Consider the following 22,830-nt stretch of genomic DNA (forward strand, 5'->3'; position numbering starts at 1 on the left):
TAACCCTCATATTCAGCTAGAATGTGTATTTTTTAAGTAATATATATATATTTTATTTTATTATCACACTGGCCGATTCCCACCAAGGCAGGGTGGCCCGAAAAAGAAAAACTTTCACCATCATTCACTCCATCACTGTCTTGCCAGAAGGGTGCTTTATACTACAGTTTTTAAACTGCAACATTAACACCCCTCCTTCAGAGTGCAGGCACTGTACTTCCCATCTCCAGGACTCAAGTCCGGCCTGCCGGTTTCCCTGAATCCCTTCATAAATGTTACTTTGCTCACACTCCAACAGCACGTCAAGTATTAAAAACCATTTGTCTCCATTCACTCCTATCAAACACGCTCACGCATGCCTGCTGGAAGTCCAAGCCCCTCGCACACAAAACCTCCTTTACCCCCTCCCTCCAACCTTTCCTAGGCCGACCCCTACCCCGCCTTCCTTCCACTACAGACTGATACACTCTTGAAGTCATTCTGTTTCGCTCCATTCTCTCTACATGTCCGAACCACCTCAACAACCCTTCCTCAGCCCTCTGGACAACAGTTTTGGTAATCCTGCACCTCCTCCTAACTTCCAAACTACGAATTCTTTGCATTATATTCACACCACACATTGCCCTCAGACATGACATCTCCACTGCCTCCAGCCTTCTCCTCGCTGCAACATTCATCACCCACGCTTCACACCCATATAAGAGCGTTGGTAAAACTATACTCTCATACATTCCCCTCTTTGCCTCCAAGGACAAAGTTCTTTGTCTCCACAGACTCCTAAGTGCACCACTCACTCTTTTTCCCTCATCAATTCTATGATTCACCTCATCTTTCATAGACCCATCCGCTGACACGTCCACTCCCAAATATCTGAATATGTTCACCTCCTCCATACTCTCTCCCTCCAATCTGATATCCAATCTTTCATGACCTATTCTTTTTGTTATCCTCATAACCTTACTCTTTCCTGTATTCACCTTTAATTTTCTTCTTTTGCACACCCTACCAAATTCATCCACTATTACAACCCAGGATTTCAAAGGCCTGTTATCCCAGGTGTAATGGGAGCAAAAGAAACACAGCAGAAAAAGTTTAGACTTATATTATCCTTCACCAATTTAGAACAGCAATATGTACACTATGTACAGTAATAGCATATACATGTATCCCAGCTAAATATCGTAAGACCTTCAAATTGAACAGGCGGCAGCTTGGTCAATCCCTGGTGGACTTTGTGAGACAGCAAACCAAAGCTTTTACCAAAGCTGGTATAAAGCGAGTGGTGTCTCTAACTTTGAGGAGCTGGTGCAGCTTATTCTGATTGATAACCTGCTGGAGTCTGTGGGACCAGAGGTTCGTGTCTTTCTGCAGGATCGTGACTTAACCACTGCATTGGAGGCGGCCAGGTTGGCTGATACCTTCGAAACGAACCGCTCCTTGTCCGAGCGGTCCCGTCTCTCTTTTCAACAGTCTGGCGTGAGCAGAGATCGACAACATTGGAGAATGAAGTGCCAGCCGGAGGGAGAGCGTCTACGTCATTCCCATTCTAGAGCTGGTTGAAGCACGGTCTGCTATCTTGTGGCTTCTATTTCTGCCTTGCTTACCGTGACGTGCACTATACTTATTACTGTACATAGTGTACATATTGCTGTTCTAAATTGGTGAAGGATAATATAAGTCTAAACTTTTTCTGCTGTGTTTCTTTTGCTCCCATTACACCTGGGATAACAGGCCTTTGAAATCCTGGGTTGTAATATGGGTAGCCTGTCCGAGAGCTGGAGCTGGACTTAGAGAAACGGTTGAGCTTAGGGTGAAGCTTGTAGCAGGAACATTGTGTAGCTTGCTGTCTCGCTTCGCTTTACAAATTTTGCGTGTCAGTTGCTTATGATCAGCCTTGCTATTGTGTGATCGTTCAACAGCTCGCTACTAGCTTGTTCAGTGTGCTCGCTTCGCTACGGTCAATCTTGTGTGCAGTCGGCTTTGCTTGTATGCGTATTCTGCAATCGTACTGTGCATAGCTAAGCGTGTTCTGCAAATTAACGTGTTACGTTGGGGTATTCGTACTGTGCATAGCGAATAACTTATGCCACCTAGACGAGTCAGACGCCTGGTGTCGGCATATACTTTGCATAACCTACCTAAATTGTCCCTACAGCGTTGTTGGCAAATTGCTCGTTCCATTGGCATTCCCTATAAACGCACTCTTACAGCTGCGCAACTGCGTTCACTTATTGCTGACAAACTTATTGAAGAAGAGATGGCACATCAAACTCCTCCCTCTACGGGAGCTGGGGCAAAAACTCTTATGTTCTCGCATGAGGAAGATGATACACCTACGGAGCAAAATGGTCAGTATAGTGCAGCTGGGTTGTCTCGAGGTGAATCAGCGTCGTTGGCACTTGAGCTGGCAAAAATCACGCTGGAGCAAACTAGGGAACAGAGAGCATTCGCAAGGGAAGAATTTGATAGGGAAAGAGAAAGGAGGCAGTTTTCGCATTCTGTAAACGATTTCAGTTTACAAAAAGCAGTACAGCTTGTTCCCCGCTTCAATGAGGCCGAACCAGAGCAATTTTTCGAAAGCTTCGAAAATCAGGCTCGAGCCTTGAGGTGGCCGGAACAGCACTGGGCAGCGTTGGTTCATACAGCATTATTGGGTAAGGCACAGGAATTTACGTCGGTATTAACTGACGCTGAATTTTCTGATTATCAAGTAGTGAAGACCACAGTGTTGGGAGCATATACATGTATCCCAGCTAAATATCGTAAGACCTTCAAATTGAACAGGCGGCAGCTTGGTCAATCCCTGGTGGACTTTGTGAGACAGCAAACCAAAGCTTTTACCAGCTGGTATAAAGCGAGTGGTGTCTCTAACTTTGAGGAGCTGGTGCAGCTTATTCTGATTGATAACCTGCTGGAGTCTGTGGGACCAGAGGTTCGTGTCTTTCTGCAGGATCGTGACTTAACCACTGCATTGGAGGCGGCCAGGTTGGCTGATACCTTCGAAACGAACCGCTCCTTGTCCGAGCGGTCCCGTCTCTCTTTTCAACAGTCTGGCGTGAGCAGAGATCGACAACATTGGAGAATGAAGTGCCAGCCGGAGGGAGAGCGTCTACGTCATTCCCATTCTAGAGCTGGTTGAAGCACGGTCTGCTATCTTGTGGCTTCTATTTCTGCCTTGCTTACCGTGACGTGCACTATACTTATTACTGTACATAGTGTACATATTGCTGTTCTAAATTGGTGAAGGATAATATAAGTCTAAACTTTTTCTGCTGTGTTTCTTTTGCTCCCATTACACCTGGGATAACAGGCCTTTGAAATCCTGGGTTGTAATATCCACCAATCTCTGCAACTTCTCTTCAGAATCTCCCAAGAGCACAGTGTCATCAGCAAAGAGCAGCTGTGACAACTCCCACTTTGTGTGTGATTCTTTATCTTTTAACTCCACGCCTCTTGCCAAGACCCTCGCATTTACTTCTCTTACAACCCCATCTATAAATATATTAAACAACCACGGTGACATCACACATCCTTGTCTAAGGCCTACTTTTACTGGGAAAAAATTTCCCTCTTTCCTACATACTCTAACTTGAGCCTCACTATCCTCGTAAAAACTCTTCACTGCTTTCAGTAACCTACCTCCTACACCATACACTTGCAACATCTGCCACATTGCCCCCTATCCACCCTGTCATACGCCTTTTCCAAATCCATAAATGCCACAAAAACCTCTTTAGCCTTATCTAAATACTGTTCACTTATATGTTTCACTGTAAACACCTGGTCCACACACCCTCTACCTGTCCTAAAGCCTCCTTGTTCATCTAAGAACATAAGAACATAAGAACGAAGGAACACTGCAGAAGGCCTACTGGCCCATGCGAGGCAGGTCCAAGTCTCCTACCGGCTTAAGCCAATGCACCCAACCTAGTCAGGTCAGGTCACATTGACTTAAAGGAGGAACACGGCAACCGACCTGTTAGCACAAGCTATCAGGTCTAACTCACACCCACCCACATCTACTCATGTATTTATCCAACCTATTTTTAAAGCTACACAACGTTCTGGCCTCTATAACGGTACTTGGGAGTTTGTTCCACTCATCCACAACTCTATTACCAAACCAGTACTTTCCTATATCCTTCCTGAATCTGAATTTTTCCAACTTAAAACCATTGCTGCGAGTCCTGTCTAGGCTAGATATTTTCAGCACACTATTTACATCCCCTTTATTTATTCCTGTCTTCCATTTATACACCTCAATCATATCCCCCCTAATTCTACGTCTTTCTAGAGAGTGCAGTTTCAGGGCCCTTAGTCTATCCTCATAGGGAAGGTTTCTGATACATGGGATCATCTTTGTCATCCTCCTTTGTACATTTTCCAGAGAATTTATATCCATTCTGTAATACGGTGACCAAAACTGTGCAGCATAATCTAAATGAGGCCTAACCAAGGATGTATAGAGTTGAAGAACAACCTGAGGACTCCTATTATTTATGCTTCTTGATATGAAGCCAAGGATTCTATTAGCTTTATTGCGAACACTTATGCACTGTTGTCTTGGTTTCAGATTACTGCTAACCAGAACTCCTAAATCTTTTTCGCAATCCGTAATATTAAGATCTACATTATTTAGTTTATATGTGGCATGGTTATTGTCCTGTCCAACATTTAGAACTTTGCATTTGTCTATATTAAACTGCATCTGCCACTTCTCCGACCACTGCATCAGTCTATTCAAATCTTCCTGGAGTGCTCGAATGTCCTCGTCAGAATGAATTCGACGGCCTATTTTGGTGTCATCGGCAAACTTGCCGATGTCGCTCTTTATGCCCTCATCTATGTCGTTTATGTAGATTGTGAACAGCAGGGGGCCCAACACTGACCCCTATGGAACACCGCTCGTGACGCTTCCCCACTCTGATTTCTCCCCATTTATGCAAACTCTCTGCTGCCTATTTGTCAACCATGCCTCTATCCAGGAAAAAATTTCTCCTCCTATTCCATGTGCTTTAATTTTCCTCAATAGTCTCTGATGTGGGACCCTGTCAAAAGCCTTACTGAAGTCCATATACACAATATCATATTCATTACCATGATCTACCTCCTCAAATACCTTAGTGAAAAAAGTTAATAAATTCGTAAGGCAGGAACGCCCCTTTGTAAAACCATGCTGAGATTCGTTGATTAATTTATGCTTTTCAAGATGGCTACGAACTGCCTCGGCAATTATTGATTCCATAAATTTTCCCACTATGGAGGTTAGGCTTATTGGTCTATAGTTCGAAGCTAAGGACCTGTCACCTGTTTTGAAAATAGGTATCACATTTGCCATTTTCCACTTATCTGGCACCATGCCAGTTTGTAGTGATATGTTGAAAAGATTAGCCAAAGGTGTGCTAAGCTCCTCTTTACATTCCTTTAGAACCCTTGCATACAGTTCATCAGGGCCTGGGGATTTGTTAGGTTTTAATTTACCTATTTGCCTAAGGACCATGTCACTTGTGACCCTAATAGTGCACAGTTTATTATCGTCCTGTTCTACATAATTTATCATTACTGGAATATCGCTGGTATCCTCCTGTGTAAAAACTGAGAGGAAGTATGTGTTAAAAATTCTACACATTTCCTTATCACTGTCAGTGAGCTGACCCGAGGAACTTTTGAGTGGGCCTATCTTGTCCCTGATCTTACTTCTGTATACCTGAAAGAATCCTTTTGGGTTAGTCTTCGATTCTTTTGCAACTTTAACCTCATAATCTCTTTTTGCTTTTCTAATTCCCTTTTTTATTTCTCTCTTTAACTGAATATATCGATTTCTTAATTGCCCCTCTCCTCTTTTGATTTGCCTATATATGCCTCTCTTTTGACCAATCAGATATTTTAATCTATTGTTCATCCATTTAGGATCATTTTTGTTTGATCTGATTTCCCTATTTGGAACATAATTTGACTGAGCAGCTAGAACTATGCCCTGGAAAGCATCATATCGGCAACCATCACCACCTACCTGACCCTTAGTCAGGTCATTCCAGTTCAGCCCACCTAAGTAATTTTTCAGTCCTATGAAATCAGCCAAGCGAAAGTCAGGGACGGAGACTTGATTGCCATTATTAGGGGAATTCCATGATATATTAAAACTGAGTGATTTGTGATCACTCTCCCCAAGCTCATCATTAACCTCAAGATTATTAATTAGTGTTTCCCTACTGGCAAGAACCAAGTCAAGGAGGTTATTTCCCCTAGTTGGCTCTGTCACAAACTGTTTTAAAAAACAATCCTGGATCGTATCAAGAAAGTCACCCGACTCTAAATTTCCTGTCAAATTGCTCCAGTCAATCTGTCTATAGTTGAAATCTCCCATTAGCACAACATTTTCGTATGTAGATGCCTTACGAATTTCGTCCCATAGAAGTTTACTGCACTCCCTATCAAGATTTGGGGCCCTGTAAATCACACCCAAAATTAGTTTTTCTCGGCCCTCGAGAAGCTGTAACCAAACAGATTCAGTGGCTGACGCTTCTAATTTAATATCTTGTCTAACACAACAATTTAAATTGTCTCTGACATACATCGCTACTCCACCACCTTTCCTGTTGACCCTGTCAGTGTGGAATAATTTATAGCCTTGTATGTGACATTCAGAGGGCATCTCTCTATCTTTCAGATTGAGCCAGGTCTCTGTTATAGCAATAATATCTATGTTTCCTGCACTTGCAATTAATCTTAGCTCATCTATCTTATTTCTAACACTCCTGCTATTAGTATAGTAAACCTTAAGGGAGCTAGTCCCTTGCTGCCCTCTGCTGTCCCCCTTTGTTTGCTGACCTGTTCTATTGTCTTTATTTATAACTTCATGCTGAATGCCTTTTATACATTTACTGTTTCCAACCCTAGTGTTGCAACCTGCTTGTTTCCCACACACACCCATACCTCTATCTTCCATCAGTTTAAAATCATAGGCATTTCACCAATGGCCTTCTCAATCGAGTCTGCAAGTGCTACCACCCCTGACCCAGAGAGATGTACCCCATCCCTTGCATACATATCATGTTTGCCATAAAAGTTGTTCCAGTTGTCAATGAATGGGATTGCAAGTTCCTTGCAGTATCTGTCTAGCCAGCAATTTACACCAATTGCCCTAGACAACCATTCATTTCCTACTCCCCTTCTAGGCAAGATGCTACATATGATTGGGATCCCTCCCTTAGACTTAATGAAATCTATAGCTGACCTGTACTTATCTAGCAGCTCTTCTCTCCTACCCTTCCCAATATCATTTCCACCAGCACTGAGACAGATAATGGGCTTGTTCCCATTACCTGACATGATATTATCCAGCCTGTTGACAATGTCCCCAACACCAGCTCCAGGGAAGCACACTCTATCTCTCATCTTCGTATTCCTATTACAAAAAGCACGGTCAATATATCTTACCTGAGAGTCACCAACCACAAGAATGCGCTTACCTTCATTAGCAGGGGCAGTAGTACCCTTACCTTCACTGGCCACTGAAGTACATTCATCCTGGAGAACAGAGAAGCGATTTCCTACCTTCAGATCTTCACTCTTAACTTTCCTTATTCTGATGCGCCTCCCATTACTGTGAACAACTCGCCACTTGTAGCAGGTGCTGGGCTGCACCTCACTGCTGGTAGCCGTTGCTACCTCCCCAACTACAGCCTCCTTACAGCGAGAGACAGACTGCACCTCACTGCTAGAAGTCTCATTCCCCACAACTCCAGCCACCTCACACTCTCTCCCAGACCCATTGAGGTGGACCTTCAGCCTCCTAATCTCCTCCTGGAGAAGCAAGATCTCCTCCTTCAACTCTCCAACCTCAGTTTTTAAAACACTGCAGAAGCAAGCCATGCTTTGTAACCGTCCACGCTAATCCCCAAAGCAGCTCAGGGTCTGTGACCTCACGTGACGACTGACCACTGACGATGACGATCTGCTATCCTATTCTCCGTCTTACTCTTAATTCTTTCAATTATAACTCTACCATACACTTTACCAGGTATACTCAACAGAGTTATCCCCCTATAATTTTTGCACTCTCTTTTATCCCCTTTGCCTTTATACAAAGGAACTATGCATGCTCTCTGCCAATCCCTAGGTACCTTACCCTCTTCTTTACATTAATTAAATAATTGCACCAACCACTCCAAAACTATATCCCCACCTGCTTTTAACATTTCTATCTTTATCCCATCAATCCCGGCTGCCTTACCCCCTTTCATTTTACCTACTGCCTCACGAACTTCCCCCACACTCACAACTGGCTCTTCCTCACTCCTACAAGATGTTATTCCTCCTTGCCCTATACACGAAATCACAGCTTCCCTATTTTCATTAACATTTAACAATTCCTCAAAATATTCCCTCCATCTTCCCAATACCTCTAACTCTCCATTTAATAACTCTCCTCTCCTATTTTTAACTGACAAATCCATTTGTTCTCTTGGCTTTCTTAACTTGTTAATCTCACTCCAAAACTTTTTCTTATTTTCAACAAAATTTGTTGATAACATCTCACCCACTCTCTCATTTGCTCTCTTTTTACATAGCTTCACCACTCTCTTAACCTCTCTCTTTTTCTCAATATACTCTTCCCTCCTTGCATCACTTCTACTTTGTAAAAACTTCTCATATGCTAACTTTTTCTCCCTTACTACTCTCTTTACATCATCATTCCACCAATCGCTCCTCTTTCCTCCTGCACCCACTTTCCTCTAACCACAAACTTCTGCTGTACACTCTAACACTACATTTTTAAACCTACCCCATACCTCTTCGACCCCATTACCTATGCTCTCATTAGCCCATCTATCCTCCAATAGCTGTTTATATCTTACCCTAACTGCCTCCTCTTTTAGTTTATAAACCTTCACCTCTCTCTTCCCTGATGCTTTTATTCTCCTTGTATCCCATCTACCTTTTACTCTCAGTGTAGCTACAACTAGAAAGTGATCTGATATATCTGTGGCCCCTCTATAAACATGTACATCCTGAAGTCTACTCAACAGTCTTTTATCTACCAATACATAATCCAACAAACTACTGTCATTTCGCCCTACATCATATCTTGTATACTTATTTATCCTCTTTTTCTTAAAATATGTATTACCTATAACTAAACCCCTTTCTATACAAAGTTCAATCAAAGGGCTCCCATTATCATTTACACCTGGCACCCCAAACTTACCTACCACACCCTCTCTAAAAGTTTCTCCTACTTTAGCATTCAGGTCCCCTACCACAATTACTCTCTCACTTGGTTCAAAGGCTCCTATACATTCACTTAACATCTCCCAAAATCTCTCTCTCTCCTCTGCATTCCTCTCTTCTCCAGGTGCATACACGCTTATTATGACCCACTTCTCACATCCAACCTTTACTTTAATCCACATAATTCTTGAATTTACACATTCCATAACTGATCATTTAACATTACTGCTACCCCTTCCTTTGCTCTAACTCTCTCAGATACTCCAGATTTAATCCCATTTATTTCCCCCCACCGAAACTCCCCTACCCCCTTCAGCTTTGTTTCGCTTAGGGCCAGGACATCCAACTTCTTTTCATTCATAACATCAGCAATCATCTGTTTCTTATCATCCGCACTACATCCACGCACATTTAAGCATCCCAGTTTTATAAAGTTTTTCTTCTTCTCTTTTTTAGTAAATGTCTACAGGAGAAGGGGTTACTAGCCCATTGCTCCCGGCATTTTAGTCGCCTCATACGACACGCATGGCTTACGGAGGAAAGATTCTTTTCCACTTCCCCATGGATAATAGAAGAAATAAAGAAGAACAAGAGCTATTTAGAAAACGGGGAAAAACCTAGATGTATGTATATATATATATGCATGTGCGTGTCTGTGAAGTGTGACCAAAGTGTAAGTAGGAGTAGCAAGATATACCTGTTATCTAGCGTGTTTATGAGACAGAAAAAGAAACCAGCAATCCTACCATCATGCAAAACAGTTACAGGTTTTTGTTTCACAGTCATCTGGCAGGACGGTAGTACTTCCCTGGGTGGTTGCTGTCTACCAACCTACTACATATAATATATTTATATATATATATATATATATATATATATATATATATATATATATATATATATATATATATATATATATATATATATATATATATATATATATATATGCAAAACAACTACTCTGAAAGAATAGAGAAATTCCAAGCGCTTTCGTGACTACTCACATTATCAAGGAACTATGAAAGTGAAACATCCAAGGAAGCTATATAAGGGGTCCGGCCAGCACCTCACTATCAGATCCCACAACGGTTAAACACGTGACGCGCGGCGAGCCAACTTGGATAGGTCCTTTGCACAACTCACCCCCAAGCTATTTATTTGTCCAGTGTATTATTAAATTCTTCCCAAATTCTATTAATTATAAATGGATCTAATTTATATAAACCAAAGGAAATATTCATATTATTGTCAAAACTGCTTTTTATGAAACAAGATTCAATTATATTCCTGTCGATCATGGACTTGCTTGATACTACTTTCTCAACTTTTTGAAAATCAATTGGATGGTTAAAATCTCTTACATGAATAAATAGAGCATTGGAATCTTGTCCAGTTCTAATGCTATATTTATGTTGTTTTAATCTTAGTTCGAGATTTTTACCAGTTTGACCGTAATAAACTTTATCGCAAATTTTACAAGGAATCTTATAGACACATCCATCAGCATTTTGGGGGGAATTCTTTATCAAAAGTTTTTTTACTGTATCAAGATTTTTGAATACAACTTTAATATTAAAAGTCTTAAGAAGAGAAGGCATATCAACCAAGTTTTCATGGTAAGGGAGAACCAACATATTTTTAGTTGAATAAGGCTGGTTGCCCCTTTTTGGATTATAAAAAGTGTTTCTAGCAACTTTAAAAGATTTATCAATTACATTTCTTGGGTATTTTAAATCATTACCTATTTCATCAATTTTGGATATTTCCTCATCTATGAACTCAGGACTACAAATTCGTAAAGCTCTCAAAAACATTGATGAGAAAACAGACAGTTTGACTCTATCTTGATGCGAGGAATAATAGTGGACATAGGAACAGTTATAACTGTTCCTATGTCCATTGCTGTAACTTAAAACGAGACTGTTCAGCGAGGACGTTACTCGCTGGTGGACTGTATGCATTTTAATGCTAATTCTGGAGCTCCTTTCAACACGAGATGTCCAGCAGCATATTATGCGGTGATTTCTTTAGTCCAAAACGATGATCCAACTCTTGGTGTCTCCTTCAAATTTTGTATCCTCTTACTATTTAGGACACGATGCTACCGACCCTCGATTTCACTTTTTTCTTCAGAAAGATAACCAAATAAATCATCGTGTCGGTTCTCTGAACCATTCATCTACAAATAAATATAATAGAAGATTAGAGACTGAAGGCAGTGTTTGACTTAGGTATACAACATTGGATAGGTTCATTAGTTTCTTCAGAGTATCAGCATCATTTGGAAAGTGAGCCTTAGGCTCTTGAAATGCCCTCACTAAAAATTATGACATCTAATTTCCATGGTAAACAAATCTTCTGGTTCAACATTGGCCTTTCTCTAAGTGGCCACAAGGGAAGAAGAAGAAGAATCATAACCAAAATCTTCTCTTTCATGTGGAAGAAACATTGTATTATAATTCAAACTAACTTTAAGCAGCACAATTTCAGGGAACAAAATTCTTCAAAGCTTATAAAATGGTGAGTAAGACGCATATGCAACAGTATTTTTATTCCGAAACGTTTCGCCTACACAGTAGGCATCTTCAGTTGAGTATAGAAGAGTTGGCAGGAGCAGTAGAGATGTGAAGACGATGTAATCGTCAAGGTTGATGGACTAATTACATCATCCTAGCATCTTTACTGCTTCTGCTAACTTTTCTGTATTCGACTGAAGAAACCTATTGTGTAGGCGAAACGTTTTGGAATAAAGATGTCTAACTGTTGCATATGTTTCTTACTTACCATCCTGTTGGTACTGTATGTATTTTTGATATTCAGATTATAAGATGTTCCTTTTCACGAAGAAGAGCCCAATTATCCGCTTTTTCGTTCTGATAATGTTCGTCTTTTCAAATTCACCCAACATTGTTTTCATAAAAGAACAATTTAATTAATTTACATGGTGAAAAAACATAGCATAATGGTCCCTAGATGCGTATTTATCGCAAAAAAATAGATTTTATCGGAGATGAATCTTAAAAACTTCACTGATCAAGGATTCCCTAACGTTGTCACATTGTAAGAGAAAGCGTGCGGACTAGTTACGTAATTTGGCTGGATATTAAATATTTCACAGCTAGTACAAATAAATAAGGAATTCCTATGTTTATAGCGAGTGTATATTCATGTCTTAATATTAGAAACCAATAGTGACAGAAAAGTAGCAGGAATGCTTACTTTTAGCCAAAATGTCGCAAGTAGTGTAACTCGGTATTAAGTAGCGAATTAGGCCCATGTTGATAAGAACTTGGGAAAATTCTCTCTGATCCTTGGAGTTAATGCAAAATAAAACCCTCAGAATTATTCTTAACTTTACTAAATCTACCAAGGATCTTAATATGAAGAAAGAGCTTGGTGTCTCTAGTACCAGTGATAGGATTATTGAGATTTGGCATTAAAATGTTAAGAAATGAACCAGACACTGTTACCATGAATCTTATTCAATGTCCAGAAGTAAATGCACATAGATCTAAAGGGGTTGTGCAAACATGCACTTATATTAAGTTTCACAACTTGCACGAACTGTATCACTGTAGAAAACAATATCATTTCACCCCTCCATACCTCCATACCACATACCTGCAAGCCCTCCCAAGAAGTTCATCTCTAGTAATCCCTTCCTTAAATCACTTGTAAAAGCAACTGCTCAGAGAAAACATTTCTCGCCTAACTAGAAGTAATAATTTATCACAAGTTGTATACAATGAAGAATATAAGGATGAGTCTACTAGCAGGTTTGCATCTGCTGTTGTTGCCACTTACCTAGTCAACTACAATAGGAACTTTGAGTAAGGCATAAGAATTAACAACTGGGCTTCTACACTGTAATCTACATTGTTTGCCATTCTAATGACGCTAAAGCTAATTTATGACAGAGCTTGAGTATACAAATTTTACTGACTGTATGTCATTACTGAAGGCTCTGGACTCACATAAAGACTTTAACAACATGCTCATTGGAGAAGCTTGATATAGATACTCGAAAGTCCCGGAAAAGGGACAGTTGTTATGGATTCCATCACACACTGGGTTACTCCTTCATTATGAAGTTGATACGTTAGCCAAGAAAATTACCCTGAAGGAGAATGTAGAATATAACTTTGATGTATCTGTGTCGAGCATTAGGAATAATATTAGAAGATAAGTAAATAGTGAAAATGAGTGTAATAGAAATGCATTCAGAAGCCTGAATTGATCTGTAACTCACTATGATAACTTGAACGTAGATAAGTACGTTTATGGAGCAATTTGCAATGTTAACGGACTGACTGATGTGTAGTGGCCAGGCTTAGGCTTGGTTACAAGTAATTCTGGAAGTTTGGCAGACACACAGATGATGATTAAACCAAATGCAATGTATGTGGCCAGCCCTATGGTCACAATCTTGAACACTATGTGCTTAATTGTCCGCTTATTGAGAAATATAGAGACAAACAGTACAATAATCTATGTGACATGTCAAGATATCTTATTGAAGCAAATATGATTCCAGATGTATTAAGAAAATTTCCTAAATTTGATTGAAACAGAAAAATGAACTGCAGATATAAATTCAGATGCACTCTTGTTAATCCATTTGGGGCCGAATTCCTAGGCCTTTTGTATATCCATATGCTCATGCGCCACAAAACTGAAATAAAGTGCACAATGAAATAGCCACTGCGGTGGCAAAATCTGATCTGCATTGATGACACACTTCTAATTTCATTTTATTTTTTTGCAAGGTTAGGCAGTAAGAAGGAATGAAGGTAGTTTATACACTGGCTGAGGTAACACTGGGATCACCAAGTGCCAGCCAAGTACTACATGGTCCTATCTATGGTCAACCTGCGTGAATAGTCACCCTGATCGAGAAACACTATTCTAGGTTGTGTAGTTTTCAGCTAGCTAATTATATTAAAATATTCTTTGGAATTATTTTCCCAGCAATTACTTGAGAAACCATTTTATGACCACCTTTAAAGTGTATTAAGCTTTAAAGAAGATTTAATGATGAATTAGCCCAAGTGATGGTAATTTCTTTTGCGTGCATTGAGATTGATAAGGATGAGTTGGTAAGAATTGGGGGATACCATTCACAGAAAGCGGAGCGACCAAAACAATTCTAGAAATGTGTGTAGTTAGCTGGTATAGTCCTCATATTCACTGACAACTATACAAACCTGCTTCAAGTAACTGTTAGACTGTAGTCAGTATTAGCATCAAGTATAACTGTGTTTGTTGACACAGGAAACAGTAAATGATTTACACACTAACAGTTTTACATATGTTCCCAATTTGAAACCCAAAAATATCTAGTTAATTAGCCAAAATTAATCGAGAATAAAGCTGGATTAAAAATTACATTTTCTGTAACCGAATTACATTTATACATGGTTTATAAATTCACAATATTTCATATAAATTTGCCTTGTTGAATGATGTGCTTTAATAGTTAAAGAAGATCTTGCGGGGTGGTAGTGTATATTAAATAGGGCTGGGTTTTGAAATAAGTTGAAATACGATATCATCTGATAGCCTGTAAAACTGATTTGTGTTAAAAATATATAAAAAAGAAACGAACATTCTCTAGTTATAGCACAGAAACTCTTCAAGGAAAAAAAATACTGATAACCAATATGTGTAAATTTACATTTTAATAGCTCAGGAAAATGTGTATTATCTCTGTATTAAAATCTGCGAGTAGCAGTGTTCCAGTTTTAACGAAGTTAACTGGTTTTCTCTTAGACGTTTCAGATTAAAAAAAAAAAACAGTAATTTACTGAAAAACTTTTGTTGGGAAAATGTTTCTCTGTGAGTTGGCCTCCACACAGGATGGCACGTCCTAATGAATGAGTGCTCTATAAACTGTGTTTTGCTCTCATTCTTGTCGCTATAACACAATTTGATCAATGTTTTGAGATTTTGTAAAATAATTCACTATTGATTTTTAATTTTACCTTTTACTTTGATAAGTATTTTATACGCAATTGTTCTTTGACTTGATAGAAAAACTACCAAATATATTTTAAAATATTTGCAAATGTTATTATTACAGAATTATTCTCTAAAGCATTGACAGAATGCAGTTAATAAGTTGTGTTACCTACAGTGGTTGCCGCGTGAAATGTAACACCGGGTACAGGCTTCAGTCAGGCTATGTGTCAGCTATGCTGCTGTGTAATCACAACACTGACCAACTCATCTACCACTCCCGACCATGGACGCCATCACTTACCACCTGCACCAGTATGTTACATTACCTTCTTATTTTAAACCTCATTGTAAACAAATGTTTTTGAACCTCTTATGGAAGGTAGCGGTGGCCGTTCATTCGTGAGAAAACAGAGAATGCTAGGTTGGTTTAGTAAGATTCGACAGGAAACAGGACAAGTGTTTCCTGACGAGGGTCTTAATTATATGATGACTTGCTGCTGAAGCGTATGGTCATCTGGCCGAGGAGTTTCCCTGTCTTATCGGTCCACTTCCTTCGTAAATTAATATTTTCCTGTGTCTCCTAACATGGGTATGTAAGTTTTTATTTAGGTATCGACTAAAGTCTAAATTTTTACGTCTTTGGCAGTACCTTCTGTAGACATTACACTTCGATAGCCCAACAAAGTCAAACAATGGAACTGTTTACCAGTTGGATCCATATGTTACACAGTTTCATAGTAACAACTTACCTGGTTAGACATATGTACTGTGTATAAGAACATAAGAACATAAGAAGGAACACTGCAACAGGCCTACTGGCCCATGCCAAGCAGGTCCATGTCTTCTCCCCATAGTGAGGTCACTTCCACTTAAGGAAGGAGCAAGGCATCAGACCTAGTAGTACAAGCTAGTCAGGTCCAACTCACACCCACCCACAACCACTCATGTATTTATCTAAAATATTTTTAAACTACACAACGTTTTAGCCGCTATAACTGTATTCGGGAGTTTGTTCCACTCATCCACAACTCTATTACCAAACCAGTGCTTTCCTATATCCTTCATGAATCTGAATTTTTCCAACTTGAACCTATTGCTGCGAGTCCTGTCTTGGCTGGAAATTTTCAGCACGTTATCTACATCCCCTTTATTTATTCCTGTTTTCCATTTATACACCTCGATCATATCCCCCCTAATTCTGCGCCTTTCGAAAGAGTGCAGATTCAGAGCCCTCCGTCTATCCTCATAGGGATACATGGGATCAACTTTGTCATCTTCCTCTGTACGTTTTCCAGTGAATTTATATCCATTCTGTAATACGGTGACCAGAACTGAGCAGCATAGTCTAAATGAGGCCTAACCTAGGATATATAGAGTTGAAGAGCAACCTGAGGACTTCTATTATTTATACTTTTAGATATGAAGCCAAGGATTCTGTCAGCACTAATGCACTGTTGACTTGGTATTAGATTACTACTAACCAGAACTCCTAAATCCTTTTCGCAATCAGTAGTATTAAGATCTACATTATTTAGTTTATATGTGGCATGGTTATTTTCCTGTCCATCATTTAGAACTTTGCATTTGTCTATATTAAACTGCATCTGCCACTTCTTCGACCATTGCATCAGTTTATTCAAATCATCTTGCAGTGCTCTAGTGTCCTCATTAGAATGAATTGGCCGGCCTATTTTGGTGTCATTAGCAAATTTGCTTATGTCGCTATTTATTCCCTCATCTATGTCGTTTATGTAAATTATGAACAATAACAGGCCCATCACTGACCCTTGCGGAACACAGCTTGTGACGTGCCCCCATTCTGATTTCTCCCCATTTATGCAAACTCTCTGCTGCCTATTTGTCAGCCATGCCTCTACCCAGGAAAAAAATTCTCCTCCTATTCCGTGTGCTTTAAGTTTCCTCAATAGCCTCTGATGTTTAACCCTATCGAAAGCCTTACTGAAGTCCATATACACAATATCATATGCATTGCCATAATCTATCTCCTCAAACACCTTGGTGAAAAAAGTTAGTAAGTTCATAAGACAGGAACGTCCCTTTGTAAAACCGTGTTGAGACTCATTAATCAATTTATGTCTATCAAGATGGCTACGAACTGCTTCGGCAATTATTGATTCAATAAATTTTCCCACTATGGAGGTCTATAGTTCGAACCTAAGGACCTGTCACCTGCCTTGTAAATAGGTATTACATTTGCCATTTTCCACTTATCAGGCACTATGCCAGTTTGTAGTAATATGTTGAAAAGATTAGCCAAAGGTATGCTAAGTTCCTGTTTACATTCCTTTAACACCCTTGCAAACAGTTCATCATGGCCTGGGGATTCGTTAGGTTTTAATTTCCCTATTTGTCTGAGGACCATGTCACTAGTTACAGCAATCGTACATAGTTTATAATCGTCCTGTTCTACATAATCTGTTATTTCAGGAATTTCACTAGTATTTTCCCGGGTAAAACCTGAGAGGAAGTAAGTATTGAAAATATCACACATATACTTATCACTGTCAGTTATCTGATCTTAGTTACTCTTAAGTGGGCCTATCTAGTCCCTAATCTTACTTCTGTATACCTGTAAGAACCCTTTTGAGTTAGTCTTCGAATCCCTTGCAACTTTAGTCTCATAATCCCTTTTTGCTTTTCTTATTCCCTTTTATTTGTCTCTTTAATTGAATATATTGATTTTGTTTGCTGTCCATTCCCTTTTTTTGACACGCCTATATATGTCTCTCTTTTGACCAATGAGATGTTTTAATCTATTGTTTATCCATTTGGGATCATTTTTGTTTGATCTAATTTCCCTACTCAGAACAGAAGTTGTCTGGGCAGCTAGAACTATGCTCTGAAAAACGTCATATTGGCAACCAAGATCACCTCCCTGACCCATAGTCAGGTCATCCCAATTTAGCCCACCTAGATAATTTATCAGTCCCTTGAAATCGGCCAAGCGAAAATCTGGGACAGAGATGTGATTGCAGTTATCTGGGTAATTCTATGATATATTGAAACTAAGTGATTTGTGATCACTTTCCCCAAACTCATCATTAACCTCAAGATTATTAATTAGTGAATCTTTGTTGGCAAGAACCAAGTCAAGCAGATTGTTTCCTCTAGTTGGTTCTGTCACAAACTGTTTTAAAAAGCAATCCTGAACTGTATCAAGAAAGTCACTAGACTCAAGATTTCTTGTCACATTGTTCCAATCAATTTACCTAAAGTTAAAATCTCCCATTTACATAACATTTTCGTATCTAGATGCCTTATCCTCTACCATAATAAACATTATTAATAAAAATTAGTATATAATATGAAGGTTACGTTATCAATATTTTAATAACATGAAATACCTCTCCTCCACCTCTAGCATCTTCATTCATTGTGTATTCCTTAAATTCATTCTTAAAATAATTTATGCTAAATCTGGCTTTGGCTTGATCAGGTAGCCCATTCCAATACTTTAACACTGTTTAATAAGCGTTTATAGTGCACAATGCAAAATTGTATTTCCTTTCCTGAGTACACTACTAGTTTTGATTTTTAACTTTCAGATCATTTGAAGCAACATATTTTAGACAATAGTACTTACAGTATCTATCGGTCATCCTAGTTAACATATTCTCTGGTATCCAGGTTCAGGATGAATATCATTATTTTATTTTTAAAAATTTCTAAATTTTTTTTTCAGATTTTCCCAAATCAAAGTTCCAAGAAGAGTAGAAGTGATGTAAATGGCATTGTTATGTAATAACTGTATTTCTACCTCGTTTTATTTCTGAGTCCTGGCGTATTTTAGGTTTGCTAGTCGCCCATATACTGCAGCAGTTATTTGGTTGATGTGCGCCTCAGGAGGCATGTTCGGTATTATATTCACCGCAAGATCTTTTTTCTTGAGTGAGGGATGTAGTCTTTGGCCCCCTAGGCTGTATTCTGTCTGGGGTCTTCTTTGACCTTTCCCGAACTTCATGACCTACCGCTTGGCTGGGTTGAACTCCTGCAGTCACGTGCTAGACCAGGCCTGTATCCTGTCAAGATCCCTTTGTAGTCTTGCCTGGTCCTCCTCCGACTGAATTGTCCTCATTAACTTGGCATTGTCTGCAAACAGAGACAGTTCTAAGTTTATTCCTTTGCAGTGCCTTTCCTGTTATATCTGCCTGGTCCTTCAGCTTTTGCACTAATTTATTGTGTGGAACTGTGTCGAAAACCTTCTTACAGTCCAAGAAAATGCAATCTTCCCACCCCTTTTCTCTTCTCTTACTGCTGTCACCTTGTCATAAAACTCCAGGAGGTTTGTGACACAGGATTTCCTGTCCTTGAATCCGTGCTGGTTGTCGCAGATAACCTCATTCCTTTCTAGGTGCTCCACTACTCTTCTCCTAATAATGTTCTCCATGACTTTACATTTTATGGACGGTACTAATACTGGTCTGTAGTTTAATGCTACATGTCTGTCTCCTTTTTAAGAAATTGGGACAACATTTGCTGCCTTCCACATCTCAGGTAGTCGCCCTGTATCGATAGATGTGTTAAAGATTGTTGTTACTGGTGCACAGAGCACCTCTGCTCCCTTTCTCAGGACTAATGGAGAGAAGTTATTTGGTTTCATCGTTTTTGAGCTATCTAGTTCGCTTAGCAGCCTATTCACCTCCTCCTCGGTTGTGCGTATTGTGACCAGCACTTGATGGAGTACCCCACCACTCTTTGTTTCTTCAGTCATTTCTGTTTCAACTGTGAATACTTCTTTAAATCTCATGTTGAGCTCCTCACATACTTCACAGTCATTTCTTGTGAGCTTCCCTCCTTCAATCTTCTGCCTGATTACCTGGTCTTTTAATGTTGTTTTTCACCTGATGTGGCTGTACAACAGCTTTGGGTCAAACTTGGCTTTAGCTGCTATGACATTTTCGTATTGTCGCTAGGCCTCTCTCTTTACCTGTTCACATTCATTTTTGACTCGACTACTCTCCTTATTCTCCTGGTTCTTATGCCTCCTAAATTTCTTCCATTCTCTATAGCATTTGGTTTTGGCCTCTCTACACTTCCGGGCCTTCTCGTTATGTTTGTTGCACTTGGGTACAAATCTCTCATCTGCTGCCCTGAAAATTGTTTTTATGTATATAATCATCTCATTTACTTATTTCCCTGAGAGTTCTCTGTCCCACCGAACTTCATACAGGAAGTTCCTCATTCCTGTGTAGTCCCCTCTCTTGTAGCTTGGTTTCGTTCGCCCTGCCCTTCCTACTTCCTTCTCCACTTGTAACTCTACTATGTATTCAAAGTTCAGAACCACGTGATCGCTAACTCCGATGGGCCTTTCGTAAGTGATGTCCTCAATATCTGCACTGCTTAAGGTGAATACTAGGTCCAGCCTTGCTCGTTCGTCTTCTCCTCTCTCTCTCTCTCTCTCTCTGGTAGTCTCCCTAACGTGTTGATGCATGTGGTTTTCCAGTACCACATCCATCATCTTAGCCCTCCAAATTTCTGGGCCCCAATATCGCTCCAGGTTTTCCCAGTCAGTTTCTTTGTGATTGAAGTTACAACCAGTAGCTTTGCACTGCCTACATGGGCCCTTCTGGCCACTTCACCCAGCTTTGTTACTCTTATCATATTCTTATCTTGGTCTCCAGCTATTCTGCGGTAGGATGTACATGACTGCAATTACCACCTTGGGACTTCCAGACTGAAGTGTTCCTATTATGTAGTCTCTTACTTCTCCTCTGTCTCCTCTCTCAGCTCCTCAAAATTCCATTGGTTTTTGATGAGCAGGGCCCTTTCTCCACCCTCCTCTGTTTACTCTGTCTTTCCTCAGGATCTGATACCCGGTTGGAAAGATACTATTTGTTATCATACCCGTGAGTTTGGTTTCTGTGAGAGATATGATGCCTGGTGCTGCCCCTATCAACTGTTTGTGCCACTCCTCCCATTTATTCGTTATTCCATCAGCGTTGGTGCTCCATACCTTCAGTTTCCTCTCCAACACTGCTCTGGGGGTCTGTGGGTGTTGGGGGAGTGGGGTACCTGGCTGGGTGCTGTGGGATTCTACTGCAAAGTGAGGGGCAGGGGTTGTGAGTGTGGATTGTGTGTGTGTGTGTGTGTGTGTGTGTGTGTGTGTGTGTGTGTGTGTGTGTGTGTGTGTGTGTGTGTGTGTGTGTGTGTGTGTGTGTACTCGCGTAATTGTAGTTGCAAGGGTCGAGATTTAGCTCCTGGCCCCGCCTTTTCACTGAACGCTACTAGGTCCTCTCTCTCCCTGCTCCATGAGCTTTATCATACCTCGTCTTAAAGCTATGTATGGTTCCTGCCTCCACTACATCGCTCGCCAGACTGTTCTACTTCCTGACCACTCTATGACTGAAGAAATGCTTGCTAACATCCCTGTGGCTCATATGAGTCTTCAACTTCCAAGAGTGACCCCCTTGTTTCTGTGACCCATCCCTGGAACATCTTGTCCCTGTCCACCTCGTCTAACCCACGCAGTATTTTGAATGTCCTTATCATGTCTCCTCTATCCCTACTGTCCTCCAGCGTCGTCAGGGCGATTTCCCTCAACCTTTCTTCATAGGACATTCCTCTTAGCTCTGGAACTAACCTTGTAGCAAACCTTTGCACTTTCTCTAATTTCTTAACGTGCATGACCCGGTGTGGGTTCGAAACAAGTGCTGCATACCCCAGTAAGGGCCTGACGTACACGGTGTACAGTGTCTTGCAAGATTCCTTACTTAGGTATTGGAACGCTAATCTCAGGTTTCCAGGCGCCCATATGCTGCAGCAGTTATCTGGCTGATGTGTGCTTCCGGAGACGTGTTCGGTGTTATACTCACGCCAAGATCTTTCTCCTTGAGCGAGGTTTGCATTCGTTGGCCACCTAGCCTATACACTGTCTGCAGTCTTCTTTACCCTTCTCCGATCTTCATGACTTTGTATTTGGCAGGATTGAATTCGAGAAGCCAGTTGCTGGACCACGTGTCCAGCCTGTCCAGGTCTCTTTGAAGGCCTGCCTAATCCTCATCTGATTTAATTCTCCTCATTAATAATACATCATCTGCGAACAGGGACACCTCTGAGTCTATCTCTTCCATCATGCCATTCACATATACCAAAAATAGCACTGGCCCTAGGACCAACCCCTGTAGGACCCTGCTCGTCACAGGTGCCCACTGTTATATCTCATCACGTACCATGACTCATTGTTGCCTTCCTGTTAGGTATTCTCTGATCCATTCAAGTGCCCTTCCCGTTATATGCGCCTGATCCTCTAGTTTCTGCACTAATCTCTTGTGAGGAACTGTGTCGAAGGACTTCTTGCAGTCCAAGAAGATGCAATCAATCCACCCCTCTCTCTAGTCTCTTACTTCTGTTACTTTATCATAAAACTCCAGAAGGTTTGTGACACAGGATTTGCCTTCCATGAAACCGTGCTGGTTGTCATTTGTGCTTTTGTTCCGTTCCAGGTGCTCCACCACTCTCCTCCTGTTAACCTTCTCCATGACTTTGCATACTATATACGTCAGTGACACTGGTCTGTAGTTTAGCACCTCTTTTCTGTCTCCTTTTTTTAAAAATGGGAACTACATATGCCGTCTTCCATACCTCAGGTAGTTGCCCAGTTTCAAGGGATGTGTTGAC

General features: G+C 40.4%; 1 protein-coding gene across 1 annotated transcript in view; it reads left to right on the forward strand.

Moving 5' to 3' along the window:
- LOC128685517 (uncharacterized) overlaps positions 1 to 22,830 on the forward strand; it is a 138,057-nt gene that overhangs the window by 111,527 nt on the left and 3,700 nt on the right. Inside the window, exon 5 of the mRNA XM_070083058.1 lies at positions 15,368 to 15,504. Coding sequence (XP_069939159.1) covers positions 15,368 to 15,504 — 137 coding nt within the window. The remainder of the gene's footprint in view (positions 1 to 15,367; positions 15,505 to 22,830) is intronic.

This window comes from Cherax quadricarinatus, chromosome 8 (genome assembly GCF_038502225.1).
Source record: "Cherax quadricarinatus isolate ZL_2023a chromosome 8, ASM3850222v1, whole genome shotgun sequence".
Taxonomy (NCBI): domain Eukaryota; kingdom Metazoa; phylum Arthropoda; class Malacostraca; order Decapoda; family Parastacidae; genus Cherax; species Cherax quadricarinatus.